Source organism: Mytilus edulis, chromosome 5, assembly GCF_963676685.1.
Source record: "Mytilus edulis chromosome 5, xbMytEdul2.2, whole genome shotgun sequence".
Taxonomy (NCBI): Eukaryota; Metazoa; Mollusca; class Bivalvia; order Mytilida; family Mytilidae; genus Mytilus; species Mytilus edulis.
Genome location: NC_092348.1, coordinates 83601095 through 83619378, shown reverse-complemented (window position 1 = coordinate 83619378; position 18284 = coordinate 83601095). Strand labels below are relative to the sequence as shown.

The 18284-nt window shown below is 32.2% G+C and overlaps 2 protein-coding genes across 5 annotated transcripts in view; both read left to right on the top strand.

The window, feature by feature from the left end:
- LOC139524653 (uncharacterized) overlaps nucleotides 1-8426 on the top strand; it is a 50296-nt gene extending 41870 nt beyond the window's left edge. For 2 of the 3 annotated variants that reach the window (XM_071319616.1, XM_071319617.1), the window contains exons 2-6: nucleotides 4301-4654; nucleotides 4852-4989; nucleotides 5294-5389; nucleotides 6870-6897; nucleotides 8183-8426. In XM_071319616.1, the coding sequence (XP_071175717.1) occupies nucleotides 4324-4654; nucleotides 4852-4989; nucleotides 5294-5389; nucleotides 6870-6897; nucleotides 8183-8300 (711 nt within the window). In that variant the 5' untranslated portion in view covers nucleotides 4301-4323 and the 3' untranslated portion in view covers nucleotides 8301-8426. The remainder of the gene's footprint in view (nucleotides 1-4300; nucleotides 4655-4851; nucleotides 4990-5293; nucleotides 5390-6869; nucleotides 6898-8182) is intronic. The other variant, XM_071319618.1, reaches the window with a different exon arrangement.
- Nucleotides 8427-8758: 332 nt separating this feature from the next.
- Nucleotides 8759-17539, top strand: LOC139524650 (uncharacterized). 2 transcript variants are annotated; one of them, XM_071319611.1, is made up of 6 exons: nucleotides 8760-8984; nucleotides 10239-10601; nucleotides 14046-14087; nucleotides 14784-14885; nucleotides 15748-15772; nucleotides 17278-17539. In XM_071319611.1, the coding sequence occupies exons 1-6, from the start codon at nucleotides 8933-8935 to the stop codon at nucleotides 17387-17389; spliced, it is 696 nt and encodes a 231-aa protein (XP_071175712.1). In that variant the 5' UTR covers nucleotides 8760-8932; the 3' UTR covers nucleotides 17390-17539. The 2 variants fall into 2 exon arrangements, with proteins under 2 accessions (XP_071175711.1, XP_071175712.1); XM_071319610.1 differs by lacking the exon at nucleotides 15748-15772 and having other exon boundaries at nucleotides 8759-8984.
- The last annotated feature ends 745 nt before the right edge of the window (nucleotides 17540-18284 follow it).

Here is an 18284-nt window from a genome sequence, read left to right as displayed (position 1 = left end):
ATTCAATAATAACAACATTTTAATGTTCATAATTGTTTTGTGTTGTGTGAGGCAATGCAATTAAACTTTTCATTTACTTTCATTTTAAATGACGCGGACCTTGCAGAAGACACCTATTGGCTTACTATTTCCTAATTACTTTATATTGCTATAAATAGCATAACCATATTGGATATTAACAGCAAAAGTTATTTTATTGTCACAATCTTATAACTACCCAAAACATTTCATCGAACGCGGTTTTGATCTCATGAATATTATTGACGGCTAGCCTCATGAATATTAACGCCGGCTAGATCCACACTAGTCTCTTGAGTCTGAGTACAAAAATCAGGCTCGAAAGTTTTATGACCACAAGGCCTGGTTAAACTGTTTGTCATCATATTCTCTGGACCATACTTTACCGTCAGTTACATTTACAATTTTGACGGGAGTAAGGGGTCTTCCCCATTTTCGGAATTTTTGTAACACAATGGCAACAATAATGGCATCCACTAATACCGTTCTCAGAAAGCTCTCATACTTTGTAGGATCATTTTATAATGTATAACTGACAATATTACACTGTCATTTTGATTGGAGAATTTTATGGGATTTATGGGAATGGGTCATTTGTTTTTACTGTTTAACACTACTGTGTCACACTGACACCTTCCGAACGCAACTTGTCCATGACTGTTGGACAAAACGCTTTCATACTAATGAAAGGGTTGTTTATGTTGTTGTCCTGTGTTGTTGATCATATTATACCGTCATTGAAATCTGACAAATTTTACTGATGATATAGGTATTTGACAGGCTTGTTTTATTATACATTAAAGTGGCACCTGACCAATGCAACTTCTCAGGTCCAATGTGTTAAAATGTTCATACTTGGAAACAGTACAATCGGCTGCAGGGGAAATTTCATTACATGTGACTTTTGTCGTGTTGCACATGCAAGAACAAATGCAGTGATATGTCTAATCCAGTGATGTCCAAAACGAGGGAAAAGGGACGGCATTATAATAACGATAGTTGAAACATTTTCGTGATCCTTTGTTCCACAGATGTTCTATAATGCACAACCAACTCGTGATGGTGTGCGTAAATTTCCAAGTGATTACTTAAACTTTTTTTTAAAGTTTGAAGCCTTACATTGGAGTGTTTTAGCTTCCTTGTAAGCAGCAACTCTTTAATGATAAGATAAGATAAGATAAGATAAAATTTATTTTATTAAAGTGTCACCACCCATTACAATATCAATATATATATATATATATATACAACTCGTCTAAACATCAACCCAACAATGTTAGATCTGTAAATTTGCTTTCGCAAATTTTTGGTTCTTCCCTCGCCGGGATTCGAACCCATGCTACTGTGATATCGTGACACCAAATCGCCTGCACTGCAGCCGTCCCGCTAGACCACACGACCACCTGGGCTCTCAAAAAAAGAGCTTTCGGTGGGCATGTGTTACCTTTCCACGTCAGTTTTAATCTAGCGGCGTACTACAGTACATGATATATAAGGCATGAAGATGTTATTGTTACAGATCAGCTAAATTATCTATAGTAAAGGATCCTACAAATTAATGTAAGATACAGTCACAGAAAATAATTATATTCATAAGTACGTCTGAGTCAGTGACAACCCTACAACAGATGTATCCATCGGATCGCCATATATATACATATAAAGTCATAAGAACCTAACATTTAAGTAAAAGGATGCCAGCCGAAAACGACTTATGAGACACTATCATTAAAACAAACATCGAATACATACATAAAAGGACAGCTTAATGTATAAATGTTTTTTTGCTTCGTTTCTATTGTTGCCTTTTCCAACATCCGATTTGAACTGCTTTTCAACTGAATTTCACTGTGCGTATTAATTATAAGAAATAATATGTGGTATGATAGCCAATGAGACAACTCTCCACAAGAGACCAAAATGACACAGAAATTAACAACTATAGGTCACCGTACCGCCTTCAACAATGAGCAAAGCCCATACCGCATAGTCAGCTATAAAAGGCCTCGAAATGATTATGTAAAACAATTCAAACGAGAAAACTAACGGCCTTATTTATAAAACAAATAAAATGAACGAAAACATTATGTAACACATAAACAAACGACAAGCCCTGAATTACAGCTGGCTTGAATATTTTAAGTTGTGTTTGATTGTTCAGCACTGGCTAGATGTAAAGGGGGATGGTTGAGATCTCACTAAACATATCCGCGCCGTATGTTTGCCCCTGTCCCAATTCAGGAGCCTTTGGCCTTTAACATGTTATATGTATCTTGCATGTTTCTTTTTGAATTTTAGTTCATTTATATGTTTCAGAGTTTAGTGTGATTTTCATTTTTACTGAACTAGTTTAGGGGCCAGCTGAATCCCGCGTCCAGGTGCAGGATTTACATGCTGTATTGAAGACCCATCGGTGACTTCAGACTGTTTTATGCTATTCGGTCGGGTTGTTTCCATTCTGAATTCTATTTGCTACATATACTCTAGGTATCAGTATACAAAGAACAATAATTCTGTAATATGCTAGTCAATTTATGTACATTGCTTATCTCCCTTTGTACTGTGTTGTGCTATATTTTGAGGGTCCAGCTAAACAATAAATTCCAGTATTTGGTTTAATCAAAGTTTAATCCAAGTGTTTATTGTGACAGACATTCGAGGCCCCTCATGGGGGGGGGGGGGGGTCCTAGTAATCACATAATCACCATTTTTTTGCCAATATAATCACATAATCATTAAATATTTGCTTATCTTTAGTAATCAAATAATCATAAACTAAAAATACAGTCCTAGGTAATCAAATAATCATGAAATATTTGGCTTAATAATCAAATAATCATTAAAAAAACGGCCAAGTAATCACATAATCAAAAACCCCATGAGGGCCCTCACATTCTATTTAAAACACCAACACTATACATGCATTGTAACCTATCAACACACCCTTTGCATATAACATTACAGATATAAATAACATGCAACTTTTACAATGCCTAACCTAAATTGTACTATTTTGGTTCTTATAATAATTATATACCTCTGGCTTTTTCAAATAGTTGGCTTTAAGCGTTTCCGATGATAAACTAGTATTATGCCTTTACTTAAGATTAACTGTCGATGTCTTCGGCTTTTATATTTGGTTTTTCTTTTTAAATGTTGATTTTAACTTGTTTTTCTATTTGCTGATTTATTTTCGTTTTCAGTTATTTAATAAGAATACTATAAAAGATGATTTATAAATATGTTTATTGCCTAATAATCCATATGCAAATATTGAATATAGTGTATCACTTTATATTTTGATATATTGTATGTACCTGAATTTATACTCGTATTAAATTATTTATTATCAACATGGCGCAATACGATTATACCTTGATTTTCGTAATATTAATATGGTCTTTGATTACAGGTTTGTACGAAATGTTCTATATATTTCATTGTTTTGCATACACATTGGTAACAAGATATATAAAAGAGAAGATTTTGTATGATTTCCAATGAGCTAACTTTCCACAAGAGACCAAATTACACAAAAAATAACAAATATAGGTCACTGTACGGCCTACAATAAAGTGCAAAGCCCATACCACATAGTCAGCTATAATTTGCCCCGAAATGATAAATGAAAAACAGTTCAAACGAGAAAACTAACGGCCTAATTTATGTTCAAAAGAATGAACGAAAAACAAATATGTAACGCATCAACAAACGACAACCACTGAATTACAGGCTTCTGACCTGTGACAGACACTTAAATACAGAAAGTGGCAGAGTAAAACATGTCAGCGGGATCCCTTCCCTCACATTAGTCAATGTAACGGTAAAACATAAGAATGAACTATACACAATCAGTTGAAAAAGGCTTAACTCATAAGATGGATACAAATAGAAATACATCTATCAAAAACACAGAGCGAACGTGGTCGGGTACTTGTATATCTCAACAATAAAAAGACACTAAGTACTTGCATTTACTTACAAATATACAAATATAGTTCAGAGCCACTAACAAATAATAAAAGGCCAGAGTTTTGTATCGATGTCATGTGTTCTATGTAAAGAAATAAAAACAAGACACACACACACAATTGAAGAAAATAAATAAGCTTTTATTAGTTTAACACTTCCCAGAAAATAAATATGACAAATTATATTTAAGAAAAAAAATAAACCAATTCACTATTTCAATAGATGCCGAAAAATAAAAATAACTTAAATGGTGCGATGTTTCATTATAGGAGATATTGTATATAATAACAGGAGATATTGTATATTACAGGACCTGTGGTGACGACGGTCTCCATGTGGATCAATAATACACTTCCTATTACAGAAGGAGACAGAATAGATTTTACATGTGTAGTAACGGGAACACCAAAATTCGTTAATTTTGAATCATCATTCTTGGATGGAGAAATCGCCAGTTGGATTATACATAATAATTCATGTGTAGTTTTTCGATCCCCAAATAGGACCTTGTTCGATGCTTCTTGTGACATTTCATCATTAACATTTTCTATGAGTATTTTAAGTGCTTCTTACTCTTACCATCAATTGAACGTCACATGCGAAGCTAGCTATAGTGGAAGTGTTTCAGATAATGTTGAAGGATTTGTTACTATAAAAATGATAGGTAAGGTAAGGTCGTTAGATTGTGTTATTAAAGCTAATTTCTTCGGAAAACAAATAATACAAACTTTGTATTTATATCATATATCTGACAGTCTAGAAGTAAAACAATAGATGCTTTTGTAATTGTGATTTCCAGGAACAAACACTTAATAGAGCAAAGGAGAGTCAACTTTTTTTCTTCATTTAAATGTATTTCAGACAAATATTGCGGTGCATGGTTAACGACACAAACCACTCAATTACAGACAACAAACCCTGGTCCGGATCCAATTATCACAACAACTACAGTAACTGACCCACCAGATGTATCAACATCTGCAGTTGTAAACATTTCCAGTAAGTTTTACATTTGTATGTATGATTGGAGTTAAAAGTAGTTGCTATTTAATTTAACTAAAAGGGAAACATACAATACATTATTGAAAATGGAAATGGGGGTTGTGTCAGAGAGACAACCTTACCAGAGCAGAAAACAGCAGAAGCTATTCAATAGGTCCTCAACACACCGAGAAAAACTAAATAGTTGAATAGCTTGATTTGCAGTTTTACAAAGTGAAATTAACTTTCTTTCTGGTGTTCAGTTTTTGTTCAAGTGTTGCGAATCAAAAAAAAAACTTTCAGAATTTTTTTCATTTTTCAGATGATGTATCTAAACAGATTTTGATTTTTGCCTTGGTGTCAATACTGCTAGTAGAGGTCTGTCAATGTGTTGCATTTGCTATAATGTACAGAAAAGGTAAATTTTGATTAGTGTTTCGTGCTGTTGGATATCAAAATTAAATTAACTGATACAAATGTATGTTGCATAAATTTTAATGGGACTGTCAAAAAAAGAAAGGAACCTTTTTAATTCACATTTAGAGAACATAACACGGTCATCAGTGTAATACCAAGTTTCTTAAAATACAATTAGATTACAACACGATAAGCCATGAGCAGTGTAGAGCAACATATTATTGTACAGAGTCTATTTATATATTTTGATAAGTTAATTCATTGAAACAAATGAGATATTCGTTTCAGACTAACTCGTTGCTTTGAAATACTAGTAGCAAAAAGTTATGCAAAGTCGACGTTATAGATGGGGTTTTGCTATGCTGCTCTGTCATTTTTGGTCATTTATTTTCTCAAATATTGAAGTATTTACACAACTTTGAATTTCTTTTTTATATTTACAATATGTGCAATATCAGGACCGTAACTAGGGTTCGAATTCAGGGGAGGCAGGGGTTTCGGGGCCAACGATTGAGGCCCCCAAGAGAGGGTGTTAGGGGGCACAGCCCCCGCCGATTTTTTCTCTCTCAGAAAATGGCTAAAAACTACCGGTTTATCTTCGATTTCCTCACTTAAAGAAACATCAGTATTGCTTATACCTGCATGAAGCAATTTTTATGCAAAAACAAGCAAGATCACAGTGCTGTTTGGGGTAAGCCAAGGCTCTGTCTTGAAGGCGTACTTTGACCTATAATTATTAACATTAAATACATTGTGACCGCGGATTTTTTCTCAATAAAATCAGTAGCTAAAAAATACCCGCCGTTTTCCTTCGATTTCCTTACTTTAAGACTCATCAGTAATGCTAATGCTTGATCCTGGAAGCAAAGTTTCATATGTGTTCTCGTACGACATACATGATATAGAAATACTGATTAACAGACGGACGGCCACACGAAAAAAATATATAACAAATACTGAAACGGTTCACTGTCGATCAAAAATCCGGAAAATGACAGATATACCACGTATCATGAAAACACTGTTAACACTGAAAACTTGTGGTGTTTATAATATAAATTCAAGTTCTTCGTGTACATATTGTCAATATTTCATTTTATTACTTCAAAAAAAATGTTTGGTGTGGAAAATTCAGGGCAGTTGCCTCCCCTGAACTGCCTCCCCTGCCTCATAGGTAGTTACGGCCCTGAATATGTTCTGTTAAGATTTGAAATGTGGTAAATTGATGGACGAACATAACATACGTCAAAGATTTAGCATAAAATGTTTGCCGAGAACATCGAAAAAGTTTTCTAAATACTTGGCTAAGACAACTTTTTCTAGCAGAATTATGAAAACAATGATGTTAACTCCACGTGCATGCGCGTTCAATTTAAAACATTTGCTGATAATTCATTTTATGTTGTAAGTAATGACACAATCAAATAATTGCAACTCAGCTTATTTTAATATTTAAAATTTTGAATTTTAAACAATTGTAGGAATAATTTCTTTTACAACGTCAAAAAAGTAAGTACATACGATAGTTCATTGATTTAAGGGGCATAATGTATCAAAGTCATTTTCACCATATTTCGTGTAACTACAATGTATTCCAGTAGACGCCATTAGTTTCACTAAAAAGACTGCAACATCGAGATTGTATCAACATTTTTTGTTGATTTTATAATTGTTTGAAACGAAAGCGAATCATTTTTAAACTCGTGTGAATCATTGCACGATGTTTGAACTCGTCCTGAACATGCATGAAATATTAGCCACTGGACATTAAGCAACCAACAATCAATCAATAATTGTACGATGTTTAACAATCAGGTGCGCAACCAATATCGTAAAGTAGGCTTTAAAAATTGCATGTATTAACACTATGCTCAAGAAATTTTTCAAAAATAGAAAACCAATGATCTGATTCATGCCAAAAGCAATAGTAAGTACATGTATACAAGACAACTAGCAGCATCGACAACCACTGGATTACAAGCTCATAATTTGGGAAAATCAAATAACGAATAGCGTGGGAGTAAAACATGTGTGTACGCGCCCTCGAACGCCTTAACTAGGATATCGATGAAACAGAACGAACATCTGTATTCTATAATATAGAACAAATTAAAATAATTTGAAAAGCCGCTAACCTTATCAGATAAAGACTTTATGAACGTGCTTGATATGAAATAAAATATGTATGTAAGTGCTTTGTGTATGAATGCAGTTTTGTACTGAAGATAATATATTTTTTTTCGATATTTAGCGCAAAATATGGCATAAAACAAAATTAACACCACCTTAAAATTAAGCGGAGTTATTCATTGATCCATACCCACTGACAACATAAAGAAAAGTATTTAAAAACATTCGACAAGCAACGATATAAGCTGGCAGTTAAATCAAAGCTTTTTTTTTTTATCTACATTTGTGCCTAACAACGGAATTATAAGTAGTCTCACAGCAATATCAAAATTAAAGTGGAATTAAAATCTGAAAAATACATCCATATTTACATGAAAATCGAACAAGTGCCACAAGAGAGAGGCAAACTAAACATTCAAACTCATAGGTCGAAAATAAACTGACAACGCCATTTAAAAAAACAAGAAAAAATACCTAAAAGAATAACAGCAGTATACAAAACATAGCAAGTAAAAATACAGACTGATCAACATGAACGACACCAAAAACCGAGGGCAATTGAAGAGTTGGTATTAATTGTATTTTTAATGTTTAGTCATATTTTCGAATATTTAGTACTAGAATAGTTTGTTTTACATTATCTTGTATTTTTTGTTTTCTTTAGACTATACGAAGACGTAGTTGTTCCTAATCAGGAAGCACCGCAAGAAGAATACAGTACAATAAACAATTCATCAATTGTTTCAAACCTGGCTATTGAACATACATATAATAATATCTGACATACATCATGCAGCTGCATCATGTGTTTTTTTTGTATAGCATTATAATCATATGAGAATAGAACCTATAATATAGAAAAAAATAATATTTGGGAAAACCCTAATGGCTATTGAATCACAAAGTTGTTTCTTTTAATTTTGATAAAATTGGTTATATAGAATATAAATGTTGATTAAACTGCCACAAAACATACAGTAATGTATTTATTAAATACAATCAGAGAATTTAAGCTACACTCTCGAACAGATTAGTTCAATCATCATACTTTTTGTATTTAAGGATTTAAGCTAATTAAAATACATATACTATATTATTCCCAATGAGACAACTCTTCACAAGAGGCCAATGCAAATGACACATTAATTAACAACCATTGGTCCTTCAGCAATGAGGTCTAACTTGTTCAATTCTTTTTTAAAGATGAATCGACAACGAATCATTATTGTTTAAATTATTTCCATGATCTGTCTCCTTTAAATTTAACAAATAAGACCATAATTTAAATGGACACTGACCAATGTCAACAATTTATAACAATTTATGACTTAGGTTATTGACAAAGATAAAATTATTTACCGATGAAAGTCAGGTTATTGAAAATTTAACAAATACTTTAGATGTTAAGACGACTATGGAATTTGATGCGGTGTTAAGCGGCATTGCTGTGATACTTTTTATAACAGGTGAGTTTGTTAACATTTACATACTTTGCGACTGAGAGCTGCTAGCAAGATTCTAATATATAACATTTACTGCTAAAAGAACGAACTCGATTTCTTTGTTCCATGATCATTCAGTCTGAAATCACATGGTTTCGGGAAATACGATCATGTGTACCTTTAAACAACGAATTTCACAGAAACTTTTCTAAATTGAAATTTTTTACATTTAATTACTTAATCAAATTAGTTAGTTATAGTGGAGTATTTTAAAATCCATGCGGGTTCTTTCAACGTTAACGGTGCTTCGATGAATTCAATGTTTTAACTTTTACTATCGGGAAAGCCTTTACTTTTAATTTTGACCATATAATTCAATGGTTGATTTTTAGAAGTGTATTATATAAAGTGACTATTGGTATAATATTATAAATACGACTGCACTATTTGCATGCAATTAATCGAATTCGAATGAAACTTAAGGGGTACCCAGCACTTAGCATGAAATAGATTTTTTCTCATTTTATTTTCATTAAATTTTGACATAATATTTAACTTGACCTGTTTACAAAAATATAAAAGAATCCACAATATATAAGAATTATTTCGTTGGCTATATAGCATTTGTCATTATAGTTATAATTTAGATCATCGAGATGTTTGATTCTTCTTTACTAATTGTATTTGAATGTTCAGCTGATTTTTAAAGAGCTGACTTTCTTAAGTATTTCCCTTTCAGTATTCAAGTTCAGCATACGTGAATTGAGACAGCAATTCAAAGACATAAATATTAAGACTAAACATCTACATTTATTTGAAATTGTTTCATGGTGTGTGTTATATGTTTGCTTGTCTGCTCAAGCTTTAATTTAGAATGTATCCTACCTTGTGACTTGTGTTCTTGACTTTATAGAGTGCACTATTGTTAGGTAGAGTATAGGACCAATGGCAATCATATTAAATAATATCTATGTTACTGCACAAGATGCCTATTTCAACATTTTAAAATGTATTTGAATTGATGCAGTGATACTAAAGGCCAAAATATTTAAAAACCATAACCTATAAAATGTCAAAGAGCTGAAGATGGGAACCCGGACCGCGGTTATACGATGACATGAAATAAATCATACCTAAAAATATGAATGACATAATATGCAATATTACGTTCATGTTCCATCATTAAAAGAAGCAAGAATTAAAGTATTTTGTTTTAGAAAATAGGGAAATAAAATAATAAACTTTTTCATGTAAACATTGGTATCATTGTTTTCAAAGGTTATAAAGCACAGATAGTCACACTAACAGTTGACAAGACGTTACCAGTAGATGAAGGTGACAGACTAGAGTTTACATGTTCTTTAACAGGCTATCCGAAGGTGGTCCAGTATATCAAAACACAGGATACTGGACCCATAGTATACTGGATAACTATTGGTGGACGGTGTGACCAGATACTCTACAACAAAACTTTATATAACGCCACATGTGACAAATACTATTCTAGATTTTATCTCGAAATTCGAAATGTGCCCAGGACGTTCAATCAACACAATATCACATGTGAAGCTCAGTATGATTTAACTACAGGAGAAACACAAAGTGTTTTACAGACTATAACATTAGAAGTAAAGCCTAAAAGTAAGTATAAACCTTAAAGATTTACTATAGCACTTACACATTCGTGATCACTCATCATATACATGTGTAACTGAAACTTTATACAAGTAAATTGTATGAGTAAATTAAAACACTCAATGGGAATCGTGCCATATGGTATCAGCCATCCGTGACAACATTCATATTAGTCATGATTGCAAAGATATTAGGGAACGACCATTTAACTTTAAGGGAGAGAGGGTATGGTTCTTTCATAACAAATTTATTCTGATCCCAAATTTCACGAAAAAAATATTCTGGTCAGGCTGATGGCAAAAAAATTTCCGACAAACCTTATTAATTGTAAAAAAATAATTTGATTGACAGCGTCGAATAACTATATAAATTTCTGACTAAGAAGAAAACCCACAATAACCCCCCTTTTGAAATTAAATGATTGCTACCTTACCAAACCCTATACTGTATGGTGTGACGAATTCGATAGAAGTGACTTTTGTATAGGCTTTATCAACCCCCTCGTCTGTATATTCGTCATATCACCACTCTAGTGAAAAACCGTCAAAATCATTTAGTTGGGGTAAATAATGAGATGGCTTTTCAATAGTACTAGTGCAGCGTACATGTATCACTCCTCAACCAATATCACCAATATCCCCTCGTGCAGTAATCTCGGTATGATATTGGACTCTCGGGTTGAAACTAGTACTGGAAAGACCGTATGCTATTGTCTATGTATTAAAGGTTAATTGTACAATAATATCTCATGCACGATCAATCTTCATTTTTCAATTTCTAATATTATTACTTGTCTATTTATGGTATCTTCCTTGCACGAAATTGTTTATTGATATGAAAAGAAAGACATCACCAAATCTACTCTGAATACAGACAGACACGAAACACAGATATTTCGTAAGGTTCATTACTTGAAAACAAGTCATACAATATTGCCGCTTATTTTCCAGTCAGCAAAATAAATAGAAAAAAATAATTATTTAGAAATCTATTATATGCAGCCATTCCTACTTTAAAAATAACAAAAAAGATTGAAGACATTTTTATTACTTTCTTAAACAAACAAAAGATCGGTTTTATATAACACCTGTTGATCAACATCATATACACGCGTGAACGTAGGAACTGCATGAATAATGACTTTTCTATTCTAGATTTAGTCCTGGCTTCCTACACAGAGAACTGATTGACGCACTTCCAACTATCACTATTCGTCGTATACATTAACTATTGTACTCGTCTACCTTGTTTTTAATATTTCAAATTCTAATTACATTTGATCGGTAAAGACACATGTATTTGAGTATTACCATAGCTGGTATAGTTGAAACATTATTAAAAATAGATACTTAGCATGCTAACTGTTGCATGTGTAACAAGTGGAAGTAAACTAGCCATAAATTCACATCTAGGCGAATAACCTATATCAGTCCTATGTTACGTCACTTGTCGCGCTGAAATGGGATCATCAGCCTTGAGCCTTGTGGCGTATTTCATAGTGAGATTTATACATATCATTTTCCATATATGGGTCGATGGATAATACACGAGATACACTTGCTGTAAACATGCTATTTGCATTAATTTTGAAGTTTAGCGGTAACCAAATTAAATGATCGAAATTAGAACGGGTCGTTCCAACTATACATATATATGTCTGTTACAATAAATACAATTTCTAATGTTTTCTTTTCGTATATAGATTCTTTTTAGTTCCTCCTAATTTCTGATCATTTTTTTAAAGTTACAGTCACAATTCGATCATCAAGTTTTATAATCATTTATATGACAATGGGAAGATGAGGTATTATTTCAGTCGAGACAAGTGAACCATCCACTAGCGACTTATTAAAAAGACAAATTGAATGCTGATTGAAAGTAGCAACTGTCGGTATACGTCACTGTACGGCATTCAACAATGAGCAAATCCTTCATGTATGTAAGCCAGGTCTCATAAAAGCAAAACGAAAAACGTGAATAAAATGATTCTGACAGGCACATGCAGAATTTGACGGGGTTAAGTTATAGTTATTGACCGACCAAGCAAGTCGGTATATACGATTTAATCTGCACGGCTCTGGTGACCCTAATTATCCGAACGACATAGGAGTTCGGGTTAAAGGGTCATCTGTTAAGTATATTAATGTACGCTTAACTTTACAAAGCACATTATAAAGAACGCATTCTAAAAATAAATGAGAAAGTACATGCTTCATCGGGTTGGCTTAGAGTATAAGATAAAACAAAATACCGATATAAGAGCACTCGCAGTTACAGAAAACCAGTTAAAAGCCGATGTAATCCAATGAACAATTCTAGCTAGCAATCATTTAAATTCATATTAGACAAACGACTTAAGATTCTACACATAGATATGTCACTGAAAGACATCAAGTATTGGAAAATTAATATAAAACCTAGGACATCAGTGATTACATCAATCAATTTACATAACTTATAATACGATAGTGACATTTATATATATCTCTGCATTATGAATAACCTTTTTAGATGATGGTATTTCTAGTAGAAAACAAACAATATCTATGGTGACAGATTCTTGCCATTCTCGATCGGATCAAACCAAATCTCAAAATTTGTATTATTTCTTTGTTTCTTCGCTTTGTATGATACTCAGAATACTATTTTCGAGAAGAGTGTCATATCTTCCTTTTGGATGTTACTTTGGAAATTAGTATGCTCGATTCCGGGTCAGCGTGTCAGTCGAGTACTAAACAGGGTCAACATTCAATTGCATGGATATAATTTCGTTCTAGTATATATGTAATACTTTCAACTGGACGTTAAAATATAATCCATCAACCCATCTACTAAAAAAAAGAGAGTGTATAGTGTATAAATTTATGAAACAGGGTTCTTTGACGCACAAAACCCCATACTGGAAAAGAATGATTTAGAGACAAAATCGAGTTCTTTAACATGAAACCATAACATTCCTATCATAGGATGCTTCTATCAAAGGTTAGGCCAAATCAATTACTTTATGTGTGTTTTGTTACATGCACAGATGAAGTTCAAACAGAGCTAGGTCATTAAATTTCTGATTTTTTTACTAAGCTAATTATGCTGTGAAAACTAGATGATGACAAATGTAAAAATGTCCAATTGTTTCAGAAAAAAAGATTTTCAATAAATGCCTCCATTTTTTTCCTTTAAAATGGACAAATAAAAGAGTGCCGCGTCATATGCCATGATGTAAAAAGGTGAAGTTTTCCTTTGACAAATTGTTGCTGACTGTTAATCTATCAAGACGATTAAAGTAAAGCAAAATGCATTGCGCAATTCAAAATCATACACTCTGTATGAAGTCTCTTTAAAATTTACCAGTACAATTCTTAATTTCTTTATGTGTCAAGGTACACCAAACACCAAGAAGTTATATACATATTCATAAAATTACGTGTATATGATTTTTTATTTTCTTTTTAGAAACAGAAGAAACACCCACTGAAGGTCCACTCTCTAACGATGGTAAGTTAATCTAATTGTAAATTTCTGAATGACGCATATAATATCTTAAGATAGAAATTAACATTTAACTTGCTATTACATAACTCAATCAACAGTACAATCTTAGAATGTTAATGGCAATTGGTACGAGTCTAACATCACCAAAGGTTGATAGCACTAAAGTCTTTCCAAAATCGGTGAACACATTACATTAAATCACAAACAAAAAGGAAAAGATCACGGATGAATAATATGTCGTTTCATATGGAAGACACTTGATATTATCGATAAGGATCTATATATTTTGAAACCAGAAATTGCGACATGCTACCGGGTATGTCAAATTGAATATAAAGGTATCTGCCGCTTATAAATATCATTGGAAAAAAATGGTTAATACGTGTCCATATTGCATGTTATTGAAACATTTATATTTGTAAAGTTTATGAAGAACAGAAACAATTTTTAACATGCAAAAAGTTAAATTAAACGTTTGGACTCGATTCATCATTGTCTTTGAAATCATTCTGCATTATTAAGAAGTTATGATATACATTGATCTATTTACTATGAGCTATCTGTGTCAAAACTGCACCATTTCTGGCATTTAGTAAAATCTAGAAATAAATAAATTTTTCTGATGGGATCGTTATATCCTCGCAAGTGCGTCCAGTCCCGTAAAAAATTCTTTCGTAATAGGATTTTATTTCATTTCAGAGTGTTCAGTAACGGGTAGAAATATTTTCTTAGGATTTTTTGTTGTTCTAATAGTGGCACAAGTTATGGAATGTGTAATAGGTTTTGTCCTTTTTCGAAAAGGTAAGATTTAAAATGATCCCCTTATAAAGAGAAACAAGAATAACAGACGAAACAAGATGCTATGAATATAATCGAAATTAAATTTGTATCTGTTCAATTGATTTGTTTAAACAAACTTATCATTGTTTTATGTTAAAAAAAAAACCTGACCGAAGACTACACGAAATAACCCATGACAAATAAAGAGGTCAACAAATGGTTTCGGCACTACACTTTGAATAATAAACGAAAAGACCAAAAGGTATCTCCTCAAGGAATAAAGCATTAAAATAGTGAATTTAAACGTAAAGGGTAAACATTTTGCAATCAGTGTGAATATAAATCAATATGGTTATACGATATAATCATCATATATGTACATCAACTTTTGAGCTTGGGCAAATATATAACTTGACAGTATTGACCCATTAGATAAAACAAACCAAGATGACAGGAATAGAAATATTGGACTGTACAACACACGAGACAATACCAGCCATTATACGAATAAATGTACAAAGTAAGAAAAATAAGAACAAACAACGCTCAGTTCAGAATGTCTGGTTTTGTATTTGTATCAGATGCGTTTTGTCTACAAAAGACTCAGCATTGACGCTCAAATAGAAAAAAATAAAAATGGACAAATAAAGTAAGAAATTGAAGAAAATGGAGGACCAAAAAGTCCTAAACGTTTTGCCAAATGCAGCTTAGGTAATCTATTCCGGAGGTAGAAAAGGTGTAGTATTTCTAATTTTGACCATATCAATGATAATTTATGTCAACACAGAAGTGCTGACTACTGGGCTGGTTATACCCTCGGATAATAAAAACTCCGTAAGCAGTAGCATCGTATATTGATTATAACTGTCTTCATTGTTTGTAGGTAGACTAGTGTTTACAAAACAAAGGTATGTAAAACAAAAAATCAAACAGAAAATATAAAATGATATAATATATTATAACTAAATCCAAAATAACAATAAGTAATATGATTATTTTCACGAACCTGCATGTACAAAGTAAAGAAAACAGTCAGTAGTATACCACTGTTCAAAAGTCATAAATCGAATCAGAAAAAACAAATCCGAGATACAAACTTAAAATGTAGACTCTAAGAGGAAAAAACGGAACAACAGAAACACTGAATGCATCAAAAACAAATGCCATTATAAATAGAAACGGACTATAGGTATTTGATAACAACTGCGTTTCAACAAGTAAACCGTAGAAAAACAATGAACATCTTCCTTTACCAACATAGCAGTACACCACAAATAGGAACGTAATTTTTGTGACTTATATATAATCTTGAAATTCATACAATTATATGAAACTAGTTCAAACATTTACAATTATTTTTACAATAGAGATCCAAATAATTATCATGACCATGACGGTCCTCAAAGGCTATATTTTAAATAAACGATGTGAAGACGTCATATTTTATTTGGACTAACACAATAATGTATTCACTGAAAATTGAAATGTAACTCGAATCTTCTGACAAATGGTTAATAAAAGCATTAACTGGTCAACTCCGCAAATCAGGCACATGTATTTACAAGTACAGTGTGTGTTTATTCGTTTTGCTAGGTGTTATTGTTTTTGTGTGATGTATTTTAAAGGTCTGATTTTATACTCGTCTGTATGCTTTTATATTGTCTCTCTTTGTTAGTCTTGAACATCATATTATTTATCGCCTAATTGGGTTCTTGACACTTTACATCTAAAAGGAAATAATATTAATGATAATGATAGTATCAATGCACGTTGCTTCATAGCATTAGTTAAGGGTATACCGAGATGATTTATCAAATTGTTATAAGCAGCGGTAATTACAAAACTTTTAAAGAATAATGTTACATATAAAAAATAAATAAAATAAATGTCAAAACACACTGAACTGTATGCTAAATAAAATAACATCTACAACCTAAGGGCCTTTGCATTTACGTTAAAGGACAGGGTAGTACAAGTCATAAAAAAGGGACGAAAGATACCAGAGGGACAGTCAAACTCATAAATCGAAAATAAACTGATAACGCCATGGCTAAAAAATAAAAAGACAAACAGACAAACAATAGTACACATGACTTTTTGTTTCTTTCTACATTTGCATTCACATTCAATCTTCAATTTCAGATTTCAATTTAAAATTGTAATGCAATTCTTGAAATCAAGTAGTTTTTTCTACCTATTATGTCACAATAAAGTCAGTTGTACCTAAAAAGACCTCTTTACTCTGTACGTGTATCATTTAAATAGTTTTGGGATTTAACAAGCAAGATCTCAATATTTCCAAAATACACACATGGGGGAACGCATTGCATTAAGAAAATTTCGACTTATTCAAATCGTTGAATTTATTTTAAAACAAATTATAACGCAGAATTAACTATTTCTATATTTGTAGGTCGTACGAAGACGTCAAACGGAACCATATCGAAGGACAGGCGTACAATACAATGGACAAAGGCACAAACGAAGCAACAATTGAACAGATATACGATGATGTTAAATACTGATTTACAGAGAGAGATAACAACACATCACGCACCATTACCTAGTAACCTGCATTGCCATTACATAATTGCAAGTAAAGAGGCAGTGCCAGAATATAGAACTAAAACATGGAATATCACAGTCAAATTGTTATAAAAATATTTCTTTTTTTACCAATGTTTTCATATATGTGACCAGCCATGACATATCCAGGCTTATGGAGGTAGAACGTCATTGTGAGAAAAACACCGTTAACTATATGTGACAAGCCACTTCCTGGCTTAGGAGGGTACATTGTCTAAAATTTGCTTTTTGTATATTTACCTAGAATATTCCGAAACAAAACTCTCTGTCATGGTATTATGACATATTTGTTGTAATAGCAATGAAACGAGTCATTTCGAATACCTGTATGAAAATGAGACTATTCTATGACGACTTTTATTTATTGAAGACACTAAATTATAAAACACAAAATTATTGTATTTATTGGCTCTTAGTGATGTTCAATAGCGTATTTGAATAAAATTTCAAAGACTTAAATTTACTACAATACAAACAATTCTTAGCTCTATTTTAGAACATGTAATTTAAACTTGTTGAAATGAAGTTAGTTTAAAATTTGTCAAAGTAAGCTTTTAGAATTCCTTTTTTATTTAGATTTATTATGCATGTCTCTAAACATATAGTATGCGACGCGTAACAGTGTATAAGTAGGTGTTCTCATATATGCATTTGATACGGTGCATTTATTATGGATATATTTCAGACTTCATTAACATACACTATAACAATATATCATTTTATCAGACCACGGTTTGCGGAAGTAGTCAAGAAGACAATATTATGTTTTTCAGGGGTTGACAGGATACACGTGATCGTTGTTAGTTTCAACTTCAATATTATTATGCAAGCAGA

What these genes read in the sequence shown, in the direction of transcription:
- LOC139524650 (XM_071319610.1), top strand. Translation starts at nt 8,933, where the DNA reads ATGGAATTTGATGCGGTGTTAAGCGGCATTGCTGTGATACTTTTTATA. An exon ending in TGTGATACTTTTTATAACAG is followed by an intron (nt 8,985 to 10,238) that starts GTGAGTTTGTTA and finishes TTGTTTTCAAAG; the next exon opens with GTTATAAAGCACAGATAGTC. An exon ending in AGGTCCACTCTCTAACGATG is followed by an intron (nt 14,088 to 14,783) that starts GTAAGTTAATCT and finishes ATTTCATTTCAG; the next exon opens with AGTGTTCAGTAACGGGTAGA.